We start from the raw sequence: 13,950 nt of genomic DNA on the forward strand, positions 1-13,950 counted from the left end.
TCAGAAACTAACACACTGTAAATTAACCATACTTCAATTTTTTAAAAAAATCTGAACTTAGGGTCAGATTTTAATTAATGAGAAAAATTATTTGCAATAGGGAGAATGTTTTGATCTCAGAAATCTGCAAGTGGCTCAAAAAAAAAAAAAAATTTTTTTTTAATAGGATAAAGAAGGGACAAGCAGAGATAACCAGAACCTTTGGAGGAGAAGTGTCCTCAGTCTGACAGGACATTGTCTGGCTGTGGTCAGCTGCAACATCCATCAAGCTATCCTTAGACTTGAACCACTAAAGATCCTCCCACCCTAGTCCCCAGCCTAAGCAAACAGGGCTCCACCCCCAAACTGCAAAAGTTTTCTGAATTTGCAAATCACACCCACTTTCCTATTGAAAACTTCAGAGGGTAAAGCAGAGGTTAAGCTTCACATCCCTTACAGGAAGCTCAGTAGATTTCAAGTGGATGGATGTTTGAACTTGAGCCGATAAAGTTGCTTAAAATTCACAATCTACAAGCCAAGCTGCAAGCTCCTGGGAGTTCAGAGGTCAACTGAGCCACTCTAGGGTTTAGAGTTAGCGAGGGAAACTGCTTTTGGAGAACAAAACATGATCTTCATCAAGTTCTGCAAGTACAGGCACCAAGCGCGCGGAGTCCTACCAGGATGGTACAGTAGGTGATGAGGATTCAGAGATTAACAAAAATCTTTCCCCGCTAGAAAAACTCCCTGTTGGGAGGGGAGCGGAGGAAACAAACTTTCAAGCACCCAGAGAGTGTGTACTAAGTTGCTTCTGTCGTGTTCGGTATTTTCCGACCCCATGGACTGCAGCCTGCCAGGCTCCTCTGTCCATGGGGATTTTCCAGGCACGAATACTGGAGTGGGTTGCCATGCCCTCCTCCAGGGGAATCTTCCCGACTCCCCAGAGATGCAACCCGCGTCTCTTAATAAGTCTCCTGCATTGGCTGGCGGGTTCACCATTAGCGCCACCTGGGAAGCCCCTTCCCCACATAATCTGTTCATGGCGCTACATCATCAGAGGGGTGTCCCGAACCTGGTGAACATGAGTGACAGCAACCCTCCCACTCAGGTTCTTCTAAAAAAAGGGACCCGAGTCTCGCCTCTCCGGCGCCGGGGTGTTAAGTTCCTGAAGAAGCCCACCAGAGTTAGACCAGCTGACCCCTCTTTCTCCTCCAGGGTTCCAACCCCCAAAGTCCGCCCCCTGCCTACCGGTCCCCAACCCCAGATGCCCCATTTCTCCTTCCTCTCCATCTCAGGTCATCCCTCCTGGGCGCCGCCGCCACAGGTCCATCCTTTCGGGTGCCTCCCGTGTCAAGCCTGCCCCTCCCTTCCTTCGGGTCCCCTTCTCCGAGGGCTCGCCGCCTTAGGTTTCCGCTCTCCGCCTCAGGTCATTCCCTCCTTGGCGCCGCCGCCTCAGTCCACCCCTTCGGGTGCCTCCCGCGTCCGGTCTCCCTCGGCCGCTCTGGCTCCTCTTAGAGGCCCCCGCTCACTGCCTCAGGGCGCCCTCTCTCAGGCCCGGCTGTCCCGGGCAAGGGTGGCCGGCCCCCCGGCCCCTCAGCAACCCAGCTTTGATACCTCGGCAGAGTTTCAGCAGCTCCGAATCGCTGAAGCCGCAGCGCCTTAGGAAGGAGCACACCTGCTCCGGGCCCCAGGTTCGGTAGTCCGGGTCGAGGTCGTGGCTCGGGGACGTCTCTGCGTCTGCAGGAGGGGAGTTTGGCGGCGTTCTTGGGCTGCCATCGCGCCGGGGCCGCTTAGGGGTCTTCTGGGAGTCGGCATTCTGCATGGCTACGCACACACACACCTCGCCTCAGCACACTCAAGAACCCCGGCGCCCGACCCGCGCGCAAGCGCACTCGCAGCTCGGCGCCGGCGGCGAGTCGGCTTAATACTGCCAGGCTGCAGGCCGATAGCGCAGGCGCACTGACAGCTCAGGCCTTGGGGCCAGACAGGCCGCCCACTTCAGTCCCCCAGCCCCCCAGCCCCTGCGCAGGCGCTATGAATGGACCTAAACCGCACCCAGGCATTTACGGTAAACCGAGTGAGTAGAAGGAAAAGTGAGGACAGTGCTAATAAGGCGAGGTGGGGGGGGGGGGGGGTGCCGGCAAAGAGTGTACCCAGTACAGGCTGCTACAGTCCAGAGCAGAGGATCTTCTGGTGAACTGAACTTCAGACTATCCCAGGTTTACCCTTGGCCGTATTTCAGATGCCCTAAACTTAAAAGAAACCTGAAAGGCCATAAGGTTGCCCTCATCTTAATTACGAAAAAAGTGGGCCGGAAAGAGAACTGGAACATGCTGGAATGAATTCAAACCTGATGTAAAGCCGTCAGCTTGCATTAACAAGTTCTGCAGTATTGCTGGCCAGTTAGAGGGTCTTGGGGATGTCTGTCCATGAACTCTTAGCCCATCTTCAAGTCTCCATACACCAGCAGATGTCAGACTTCTTTCCAAAAGAATCCTCACCCCTTCACTCCATCCCAGCTCCCTGCCCAGAGGAAAGAAAGTGGACAATCTGATAAGTTAAAATTTATCTTCAAGGACTTTTACTACCTGGTGGTAGCTGCCTATGAAAATGGCAAGCATCTCGCCTTCATTCTTGCCACCCTGGAGCAGGACCCAAACTTACCTATAAATCTTGATCTGTACGGCTGTAAAAGGATTACTACTGCTACTAAAGCTGATACACCTTCCCATCAACCCAACCATAGACCCCTCTAGGAGATAAAGGTTGGATGAGGCAGATTATGATCAAGCAGCATGAACCTGTCAGTGGTCTTGCAGTTGAGCCAAATATTTTTAGCAAACACTTAGAGCTTCATTGTGTGCCAGGCACTGTTCTAAGGGTTTTGCAAGTATTAATTAAGCATCACAGTAACCTTTAAGTGAAGTGAAGTGAAAGTTGCTCAGGTGTGTCTGACACTTTGCAACCCCATGGACTATACAGTCCATGGAATTTTCCAGGCCAGAGTACTGGAGTGAGTAGCCTTTCCCTTCTCCAGGGGATCTTCTCAACCCAGGGATCAAACCCAGGTATCCCACATTGCAGGCTGATTCTTTACCAGCTGAGTCATAAGGGAAGCCCGAGAATACTGGAGTGAGTAGCTTATCTGTTCTCCAGCAGATCTTCCCGACCCAGGAATGGAACTGGGGTTTTCTGCATTGCAAGTGGATTCTTTACTGACTGAGCTATCAGGGAAGCCCACAATAACCTTAAGATGTAAGGAATTGAGGTACAGAGGAATAAGTGATTTGCTCAAAGTCACCCAGCTAGGGAATGATGAAGCCTGAATTTAAACAGGGGGCAATCTAGCTTTTCTCTGAAGCCTCTGCTCCTACTCACTTGCCAACAATTCCTTGCTAATGGAAATTCTGATACAAAATTATTTTATATTAGTTAACCCAAATTTTTCAATTGCTCCCTTATCCCATAGACCCCTGAGGGAAAGTATAGAGAGGTGACCTTGCCCTCCTCTGCACGGAAGGACAGAAGAACCAGGGCCCAAAAAACATATCTTTAAACCCCAGAATATTTTGAGTAAAGAATGTTTTTCAAGACTTGTGAAACCAAAACCACAAGGGCAAGGAAGTCAAAGAGACACGTAACATATATATGTGAAAGATATATATTTAAACTTGAACATGGCTGTTTGAAAATTTATGTTTATAAGACTTGTGGGAAAACCTGCCCTGACAGCAAGGTTTCTTGGACAGTAGAAGGTGATATAAGCAGGGTTTTAAGTTTAATCAGTTGGGTTTGTTCAAAGCAGTTGCTTTTGAGAAATTAATTTTCTATTTGTTTTTGCTTGTTAAAGAGTTGTTTTTGCTTGTTAAAGAGTATGATTTATGCCATAGCTATTATGTTTCCCCTAATCTACTTCATAGGGCCCCTAAATCTTACACAAAGTTGGTTGGTTTCTTGTGGAAGGTCACATGGCTGGTAAGTGACAGACTCAAGATTCAGAACTGACTCCAAAACTTGGATGGTTTCTAGTTTGCTGCTTTACTTCCACTTGGTCCTGGTGATTCTGTTTCATCCAGTCATTCCACAACCTGGAAACAAATGCCTACTAGACACAGGCCCTCTGCTCTGGTCATATTGAGAGAAATGAATATTCACGAGCTCCTCTGATGTCAATCTCACCATAGTTAGAACTAGAAAAAAACAACTCAAAGTTCAATTAATTTAAGGCCCCTTGTTTAATGACCTTGAATACCCTCAGCAAGTCCTTCCTGCTCTTCCAAGCTAGCTTCCACCCACCCAGCTGAATTGGGCAATTTTATTCCTGGCACCATTAACTTTGTGGTTTTACATCTCTCCACAACTTCCTCTTCAACCAGCACTGCTAGTTCTCAGTGCCATCTAGCACCACTCCCTGGTTCTCTCATTGAACCTAACCTCCTCAAGGACCTTGTCTGTTCCATCTGCCAAATTCCCAAAGCAAGCCAAAATTCTTTTTTTTTTTTAAATATATAGATTTCTTTGTCTGATAAAAATAATGTTCAAGAAAGAAAACTTGGAAAACAAAATGCGTATATACACACATACAGATCCAAAGATACAGATCCTGCTACATACAGATCCTGGTGCATGCCCCATAAGTCTTTTTCTTTTTTCTTTTTTCATAAGTCTTTTTTGGTTCATTGATGCAGAAACTTATCTGCATGTTTGTCAGGGAATTCTTTGTTAAAAAAAAAAAAAGAGTGAACTGGCAAAATGATAATAGCTAACATATTTGATCCCATCACTTCATGGGAAACAGATGGGGAAACAGTGGAAACAGTGTCAGACTTTATTTTGGGGGGCTCCAAAATCACTGCAGATGGTGATTGCAGCCATGAAATTAAAAGACACTTACTCCTTGGAAGGAAAGTTATGACCAATCTAGATAGCATATTCAAAAGCAGAGACATTACTTTGCCAACAAAGGTCCGTCTAGTCAAGGCTATGGTTTTTCCAGTGGTCATGTATGGATGTGAGAGTTGGGCTATGAAGAAGGCTGAGCACCGAAGAATTGATGCTTTTGAACTGTGGTATTGAAGAAGATTCTTGAGAGTCCCTTGGACTGTAAGGAGATCCAACCAGTCCATCCTAAAGATCAGTCCTGGGTGTTCATTGGAAGGACTGAGGCTGAAACTCCAATACTTTGGCCACCTCATGCAAAGAGTTGACTCATTGGAAAAGACCCTGATGCTGAGAGGGATTGGGGGCAGGAGGAGAAGGGGATGACAGAGGATGAGATGGCTGGATGGCATCACCGACTTGATGCACATGAGTTTGAGAGAACTCCGGGAGCTGATGATGGACAGGGAGGCCTGGCATGCTGCAATTCATGGGGTCGCAAAGAGTCAGACACAACAGAGAGACTGAACTGAACTGAACTGAACATATTTGAGTACCTACTATGAATCAGATAGTCTATTTGTGCTTTACTTTATATACATAATTTCCAATCCTTATAACAATGTCATTAGATAGATATTATACTAGCTGATCCTCTTTGGTTATAAATACGTTCATTCATTCATTCCATCAATATTAATATATACTGGGTACGTACTAATTTGTTTGGCACCTGGGACACAACAATGAACCAAAGAAACAAAAACCCCTGCCCCAGTGAAACATATTCTAGCTGGGGGAGACTGGCAATGAATAATAGTCTAATTAACAAGAATAAAGTTAGAAGATGGTACTTTGGAACAAAGTTTTTAAAGAGGAGTAGAGGAGGAGGATAGAGTCACAGTTTTGAGTAGTGGGGAAACTTTTGAGAACATGAAATTTCTTCCTCAACCATGCAGGTATCTGGAGGAAAAGCATTCCAGACAAAGAGAACACCAAGTGCAAAGGCTTTTGAAACAGGAGCATGCTGGGTGTTAAGAAATAGCAAAGAGACCAGTGTGGATGGGCAAAGTGAGCAAAGGGGAAGTACTAAGAGATTAAGTCAAGGAGGGTGCAAATCATGTGGAAACATGAGGGCTACCAGCTGCAAGTTGCTTTAAGGTCCCATCTTTATGGCTTCATATCTAGAAATAAAAGAAAGCCTCTGCTCCTCCAGTTTAAATGTAAGGGAATGACTTCAACAAGTCTGGATTGCTTTCATTCCTGGACCAGTTGTGTTATGAAATGATTGACCTAATCAGGATATATGTTACCCCTTGGGTTAGAGGGCAAGGTCTAGTATCAGGAAGAAGAGACTTGTTTCTGGACAAAGATTCCTGGTGTTATTTAAGAAATTTGGAAATGAAGCCCAGGGAGGTGAAATGACTTGCCAAAGGCCACACCCTTGTGTTAAGTGCTTTGGGATTTGAACCTAGATCAGCCAGGTGATGCTAGTGGTAAAAAACCTGCCTGCCAGTGCAGGAGACGTGAGACAGAGATTTGATCCCTGGGTTGGGAAGATCCCCTGGAGAAGGGCGTGGCAACCCACTCCAGTACTCTTGCCTGGAGAATCCCGTGGACCGAGGAGCCTGGCAGGCTACAGTTCATAGGTTCGCAGAGTCAGACATGACTGAAGCAACTTAGCACACACGCACAGCCTTGAAAACCACTGTTCTGTTCCGTAACTTGAGCTGGGTATAAGTTCTATTGCTTTTAGGCAGTCACAGGGAGTGGCCAACTCTTCCTATAGAGTTTCACTTATGGTGACTTCCTAGGAGTGCCTCAGTGTATGGGGTGGAGTGACCATGTATTTGGGAGTTAGGATGCTCAAACATTTGAGGGAGTGGCCAGACTTCAGTGGGTTGCTCCTGAGTAAACATAGTTCATGAATCCTTTTAAACTCACTGCTTACAGCCAGTCTCCACTTGTATTTCAACTTATATTCAGCTTTGTACTCAGTCGTCTCAGTGGTCTTGTGTCTTTAGGGGTAAATCCTCTCAGTTCCAAACCTCCCAGTAAAGTCAAGGTTCTGAGCCTTTATTTGGGGGTCCTCTGCGGCTGGCTTTCTCTGGAAAGGGAATGGTTCATCTTGGTCAGTACTCGGTTGTGGGGAATTAGGTTTCTAAAGGCACTGCCATTGTTCAGAACTCCAGATCAATTAATGTTTAAAACTTACGGGCCTTCCTCTTGTTAATTTCTTTTGCGTTGGACTAAAATCACCTGCAATGATTTGAAACTCTGTTGGTCTACTTTTGGCTTGTTCAGAATTTCAAAATTAGTTTATTTGTGTGCTCAACTGGAGAAAAACTATAGTACAAAACAAAGAGAATGTGAAGCGTATTTCAATTCATATTTTGAGGCCTCCAATCATAATTAATGTATCTGCTACTATTGCTTCCCCCTGAGAAACTAACTCACAATTATGTCAAAAGATTTCCAAGCTAGAAAAATCCTCTGAGGCTTCTGAGAACTCTCTTTTTCCAAATCTTTTTTTTCTGTCCCTCTGAGTATCTGTCATAAAGCTCTCCTCATTGCTATCCATCTCTTTCTGAACTTCCTTATTTTTTTGTAACACTGAACTTGATCCCCTGCAGAAGACTATCCATACTGCCCATCCTGTAATGGCAGCCCATTTTAAAGCCAGGTCCAATGAGGATGGCACCATACCATTACATATATCCTCTGAACTAAGGCATGTAAATCTACCCTTCAAGCACTATTAATTGGACATGCTCTTTAGCATGCCATTTAGCATGTCCAGTTAATAGTGACATGATAAAGCTAACCAACAATGTTGCCTGGGCAAAACATAATTTTTTTTTTTTTTTTTTACATCTCAGTTAGAAATCTCCCTAATACAAAGAAGCAAACTGAGGATGAAGTAGTTGGATGGGTGGATCAGCCTATGGTGTTATTTACAGTAAGTTATACCTTATGAATCTTTGTGAAAGTGGAAATGTAGTTCTAGAGGCAGTTCATATTTCACCCATTCCTTTTCATCATTCCCCATATCTCTCATGTTTATCTCAAAGGCTTGTAACCTCTCTGGGAACTCTTATCTAGACCACCTCCCTCCAATTCCTAAAATTGAAAAAAAAAAAAAAAAGGAGGGGGAAGGGAGAGAAGAAGACTTTTAAATATACAGCTGCTGGAGTTCCCTGGTGGTGCAGTGGATAAGAATCAGCCTGCCAATGCAGGACACGGATTCGATAACTGACCTGGGAAGATTCCACGTGTCTCAGAGCAAGTAAGCCTGTGTGCCACAACTACTGAGCCCACGTGCTACACCTAGTGAAGCCCACATGCCTTAGAACCCATACCCTGCAACAAAAGAAAGCACTGCAATGACAAGCCCATGCACCACAATGAAGAGTAGCTTCTGCTCGCTGCAGCTAGAGAAAACCTGAAAGCAGCAAGAAGGAAGGCCCAGGAACCAAAAATAAAGTGAATAAATAAATTGTTAAAGATAAATAAATAAAAATACAAGCTGCCATAGAAGTACCTTTGCCCAGAAATCCAGTTTAAGAAAAGTTTTAAAACAAAAACTATAAGGTCTCTGTTTGCATCTGTCTGTATGTTCATGTGTGTGTGTTAGTCCCTCAGTCGTGTCTGACTCTTTCCGACCCTGTGGACTGTAGCCCACCAGGCTCCTCTGTCCATGGACTGCCCAGGCAAAGATACTGGAGTGGCTTGCCATTTCCTTTACCAGGGGATCTTCCCGACCCAGGGATTGAACCTGGGTCTCCTGCATTGTAGGCAGATGCTTTACTATATGAGCTATTAGGGAAGACCATGTTTATATGTGTCTATATATAAATATATTGTGAATGAAGTGAAGTGAAGTCGCTTAGTCGTGTCCAACTCTTTGCGACCCCATGGACAGTAGCCAACCAGGCTCCTCTGTCCATGGGATTTTCCAGGCAATAATACTGGAGTGGGTTGCCATTTCTTTCTCCAGGGAATCTTCCCAACCCAGGGATCAAACCTGGGTCTCCTGCATTATAGGCAGACGCTTTACCGTCTGAGCTACCAGGGAAGTCCTACCTTTGGATAGTGCTGCTAAAATGAATCTGTAAAAGAGTTCTATTTCATTGGCTTAACACAAACAAGCACTATATAAATTAAGTCTATTTGCAAAAATGTAATAGAACCTAACCCAAATGTTTTTCAAGTTCACATGATCTAGGGTGAATCTTTAGGAAATAAAAGCTAGTTTAAGTTTGTTGGTTTAATACAGACATTCCTTTAGCATTGCCAACATTAAGTATAACACTTTTTAAGGAGTTTTTAAAAAAATAAGTTTATTTATTTATTATTTATTTCTGGCTGTGCTAGGTCTTTGTTGCTGTGCACAGTTTTTCTTTAGTTGTGGTGAACACGGGCCCTAGGGCATGTGAGCTTCAGTAGCTGTAGCTCATGGGCTCTGGAGCACTCTGGCTCAGCAGATGTGGTACATAGGCTTAGCTGCCCCTTGAGATGTGGAATCGTCTCAGGCTAGGGATTGAACCCATGTCTCCTGCATTGGCAGGTGGATTTGTAACCCCTGATCACCAGGAAAATCTCAAATATAATGTTTTATTCTACTTAGGTTTACTAAAAGTCAAATAAGCTCATGTTATCTCTGTTACAAAATTTGTCAGTCAGAAAAATAACTTAGGAGGATGACTGATGTTATCTAATGTTTGGTGAAGTATTTTAATAGGAGATCTAAACATGTTTGTTAAGAACAAATGAATTAAATGTAAATAAGTTGAGTTTTTAGGCAAACTTTTTAGCAATGATATATCTGCTTAAAATCCATGGGGTCACAAAGAGTTGGCTACAACTTACGCACTGAACAATAACTTAAAATAGTTTCCCAGGGGGGCTTCCCTGGTGGTCCAGTGGCTAAGACTCTGTGCTCCCAAAGCAGGGGGCCTGGGTCCAATCCCTGGTTAGGGAACCATATCCCACATGCCACAGCTAAAAATCCTGCATACCAGAAAGTAAAGATCCCATGTGCCGCAACTAAGACCCCAGGTAACCAAATAAATATTTTAAAAAAATAAAATGGTTTCTCAAATCTCACTGGTAACTTACACCCTTAGAGTTTTACTAAATTAATAAGTTAAATTTTAAGTTAAATTCATTGAATATCTAAGTTATTTCCAAATAATTTCCAAATTAGATATTGAATTAATTACTGAACATAGACTTCTTTTTACAGAGAAACTAAAGTATTTGATGCCAGTCTGAGAAATTTTCTATGAGAAAGCACTTTTCTAGAAATGATAAAAATTATTTATAAGGTTGCCAGTATACAGAATGCCAATGTAAAACATAGTTCATAATTGCTATTTAGTTCTTATTCATTTTCAAATTAAAGTTTTCTAAGGATTTTTAAGTGGGGAAGTTAAAAATCTTAAGGATTTTTAAGTTGGTGTTGGAGAAGACTCTTGAGAGTCCCTTGGACTGCAAGGAGATCCAACCAGTCCATCCTAAAGGAAATCAGTCCTGAATATTCATTGGAAGAACAGATGCTGAAGCTGAAGCTCCAATAATTTATCCACCTGATGTGAAGAACTGACTCATTGGAAAAGACCCTAATACTGGGAAAGATTGAAGGAAGGCAGGAGGAGAAGGAGATGATAGAGGATGAGATGGTTGGATGGCATCACCGACTCAAAGGATATGAGTTTGAGCAAGGTCTGGGAGTTGGTGATGGACAGGGAGGCCTAGCATGCTGCGGTCCATGGGGTCACAGAGTCAGACACAAATAAACAATTGAACTGAAGGATTTTTAAAAAATGCTAATATATGTGATTAAAGCTAAATAAAAAGACAAATAAGTAAAAACATCTCCATATATGAGGAAAGTAGGATGTCTATTTTCCGTAAAAGAAAGTTTATGAAGAAGGAATCTTTAGGAAGGACTTTCATGCCTGGTTAAGACTAGAAATGATTGAAATGAATTTAATTAAATGAGTTTTAATATCAAAAGTAAACTGGTACAAAATTGGAATTTGTTTTTCTGTGTTTAAAGGACAAAGTATTTTTTTTTTTTCCTAATGGTCTGTTCTTCAAATAAGAGATTATGAAAGGTTTTCTTTTTAACTTTAAGTAAGCAATATGTTTGGCTTTCTCCCTCTGTTAAAAGGACAGTTTTTTGTTTTTGATTTTTTTTCCTATCTGTCTGCTCTTGATAATAAGAAATAAGGAAGATTTTTCTTTACCTTTAAGTAATATGCCTAGGGAAAAAAACAAAGATCTTGTGTCTTATCAAAATAATCATGTCTTTATCATATGATAACTTAAGTAATGCAAGTCCTCTTGATAACTAAGATTTGCTCAGAACTGTGGTGGTGGTTCAGTCGCTCAGTGATGTCCGACTCTTTGCGACCCCATGAACTGCCAGGTTCCACTATCCATGGGATTCTCCAGGCAAGAATACTGGAGTGGGTTGTCATTTCCTTCTCCAGGGGATTTTCCAGATGTAGGGATCCAACTCAGATCTCCTGCATTGCAGGTGTTCTTTTGCACTGCAGGTGGACTCTTTGCCTCTGAGCCCTCTGAGAAGCCTAACCTTCCATATTTGCCTGTGAATTCTTTGTTATTTTAGTTAAATGAATAACTAAGCATTGTTTCACAGTGATATATGATCCTATTTGATGATTTTAAAACTTTTTGGATATTTTTGACAGACTTACCCAAATCAAATTCCAAATGAATTTTTTGACTTAGAACTAACTTGAGATAAGAGATATTCTAGAGATCTCAAAGATTTATTCTCTCATTGTAAAGGAAGAGATATTAAACTAATTAGATATACTCGATATGTTTAAATTGTAGGGGAAGAATTGTCAAATAAACAATGGTTAGCCTTCTTTATGTTGTGTCTATATGGGTATGTGTTTTAGGTGTTCAAGAAATTGTGTGAAATTCCTAGAAGTCTGATATGTCCTGACATAAAATGTTGTCTGTCATCAAATAGAGGCTCACACTAAAAGGAATGAGTATAAGGGGAAAGTCCTAGCTGACTTTCATGCAAAGGCAGCAGCAACAGAATATGTAAATATTGTGGCATTTGTGGATGAAATCCATTCTGCTTCTTCAGAAGAACTGACCTCTTGTTGTCAGACTTTTCCTATCCTGATATCTTGTAACATGGCAACAGACTGCTCCTGAATCAGAGAAATTAAGATGGGTAAACACTGGATGTAAATTAAATTAACAGTGGGGGCTACAGGAAAACCAGAACAACTGCTTGGTACTTCCTGGCTTCCTGGCAAACTAAGTTTTGTTTTTTGGTTTGTTTTTTTTTCAGTCTTTGCACTCTACCTACCATAGTGCATTTATGATGACTAATCATTTAAGCTGCTGTCGTCCAAAGCACTGTCTTTGGTTTTGCTTAATCTCAGATCTACACCTTCAGGAAAAAACAGACTGGTGACTGTATCTACTTACTGGAAATGACACCTTAACAGTGATGTCTTCCAACCTTGCTGGAGGGGACCTTTACAGGTATTGTTAACTAAATTTGTGCTGCTAAACCTAAGGACATTGACGCATAGATTCATGTTTCTCATTTAAAGAAGGTACCGTCTCCTTCCTGGATGTCACAACAAGTCTACAGACCTGAAAGCAAAGTTAATCAGACAAAGTTCAGGATAATGAAGCAGATGAAATCTGTTGTGAACGGCTTTCCCAAGATTCTGGACCGCATGGACCGTCTAGTGCAGGAGTCTCTAGCCTCCAGGATCTAATGCCTGATGACCTGAGGTGGAGCTGATGTAATAATAATAATAGAAATAAAGTACACAAGTGTAATGCACTTGAATAATCACAAAACTGGTCCCTGGTGCTAAAAAGGTTGAGAACTGCTGAATGTCATACAATAAGTCATATGAAAAAAACAAATAATTGCTATGAATGACCTAATACCAGGTCTTGGAGAAATACTAAAAGGAATAATGATAGCTAGACATCTGGAGATGACTGACCACTCCAATAAGATTCTTCCTAATAAAGCTTTTTGAACTTTTCTTATTTTGAGTGCCTCTGAAGTCTCACTTCCTAGATTACTCCTTGTTGCTCAAATATGGCCATAAACTTTCTAAAACCGTATCTTTCACATAGACACCTTTTTCCCTCCTCTGTGTGACAAGACTCTCTGGGAAGAGCCTTCCTGGCACAGGGGAAGTTGATGCTGATCTCAAATAACCAGATGGTTGATCATTGATGCCTCCCAAAGAAAGATCTTGATCAAAAGGGGGAAATGGGAAAGAAAAGTCAAAATGGAGTAGGTATTGCTAAGAGAGGTCACTAAGATGGAGCTGAAAGGCCATTGAGGAAACAGGACTTGTGCATATCTCAGCCTGGAGGGAAACTGAACTTTGACCATTTTTGTCTTAACACAGGCATCCAGAACATCTGCCAGAAATTCAAGATACTTATTGACCTTACCCCAAAACAACTAGTGGCAGTTTATTCCTTAATAGCAAATGCTTCTTTATGTCAGAGTCAATGACAAGTCTCACCCAAACACAAAACTGTCACAACCTTGTGACGTTTGTCTTGTAAGCCTGATTCATTTTCTTCTCCTGAGCACTCTTTTGGTTTTCACCTAAATCTATGTCTCCTGAACTGCAATTCTTAATACCCTAACGAAGTCTTTGTATGTAACCCAGAAGCACATTTGCAGAACATTTATTATGTCACCTTTTGCCCTACCTCCAGTTACTTTTATCCCACAACTAAGACTGTTACCAAAATGAACTTGGGTCCCTTACCTCCTGTGCAGCAAAAACAATTTATTAACACCTGGTTGTAGTGATGAAAGGGCTTCCCTGGTAGCTCAGCTGGTAAAGAATCCGCCTGCAATGCAGGAGACCTGGGTTCGATCCCTGGGTTGGGAAGGTCCCCTGGAGAAGGGAACAGCTACCTACTCCAGTATTCTGGCCTGGAGAATTCCATGGACTGTATAGTCCATGGGGTTGCAAAAGTTGGACATGACTGAGCGACTTTCACTTTCAGTTTCATAGTGATGAAAAGTACAGCATTTATTGCAGGTACCAAACG

General features: G+C 42.6%; 1 protein-coding gene, 1 long non-coding RNA gene and 1 other non-coding gene across 9 annotated transcripts in view; 1 reads left to right on the forward strand and 2 right to left on the reverse strand.

Moving 5' to 3' along the window:
• The window catches only part of SAMHD1 (SAM and HD domain containing deoxynucleoside triphosphate triphosphohydrolase 1), a 67,210-nt gene extending 64,941 nt beyond the window's left edge, over positions 1–2,269 (reverse strand). For 5 of the 6 annotated variants that reach the window (XR_011248259.1, XM_069548523.1, XM_069548521.1 and 2 more), the window contains exon 1: positions 1,591–2,239. Coding sequence is in view for 5 of the 6 variants with exons in the window: in XM_069548523.1 (XP_069404624.1) it covers positions 1,591–1,798 (208 nt within the window). In the remaining variant the exon portion in view is untranslated. Of the gene's footprint in view, positions 1–1,590 lie in introns of all 6 variants that reach the window. The other variant, XM_069548522.1, reaches the window with a different exon arrangement.
• Positions 1,532–12,918, forward strand: LOC138417724 (uncharacterized). Of its 2 annotated transcripts, XR_011248260.1 has the most exons (3): positions 1,532–2,053; positions 7,734–7,813; positions 12,197–12,918. It is a non-coding gene; the product is annotated as an uncharacterized lncRNA (long non-coding RNA). The 2 variants fall into 2 exon arrangements; XR_011248261.1 differs by lacking the exon at positions 7,734–7,813 and having other exon boundaries at positions 1,894–2,053.
• Positions 8,858–8,929, reverse strand: TRNAY-AUA (transfer RNA tyrosine (anticodon AUA)). The gene has a single exon. It is a non-coding gene; the product is annotated as a tRNA-Tyr (tRNA).
• Positions 12,919–13,950: the final 1,032 nt, after the last annotated feature.

This window comes from Ovis canadensis, chromosome 13 (assembly GCF_042477335.2).
Source record: "Ovis canadensis isolate MfBH-ARS-UI-01 breed Bighorn chromosome 13, ARS-UI_OviCan_v2, whole genome shotgun sequence".
NCBI lineage: Eukaryota > Metazoa > Chordata > Mammalia > Artiodactyla > Bovidae > Ovis > Ovis canadensis.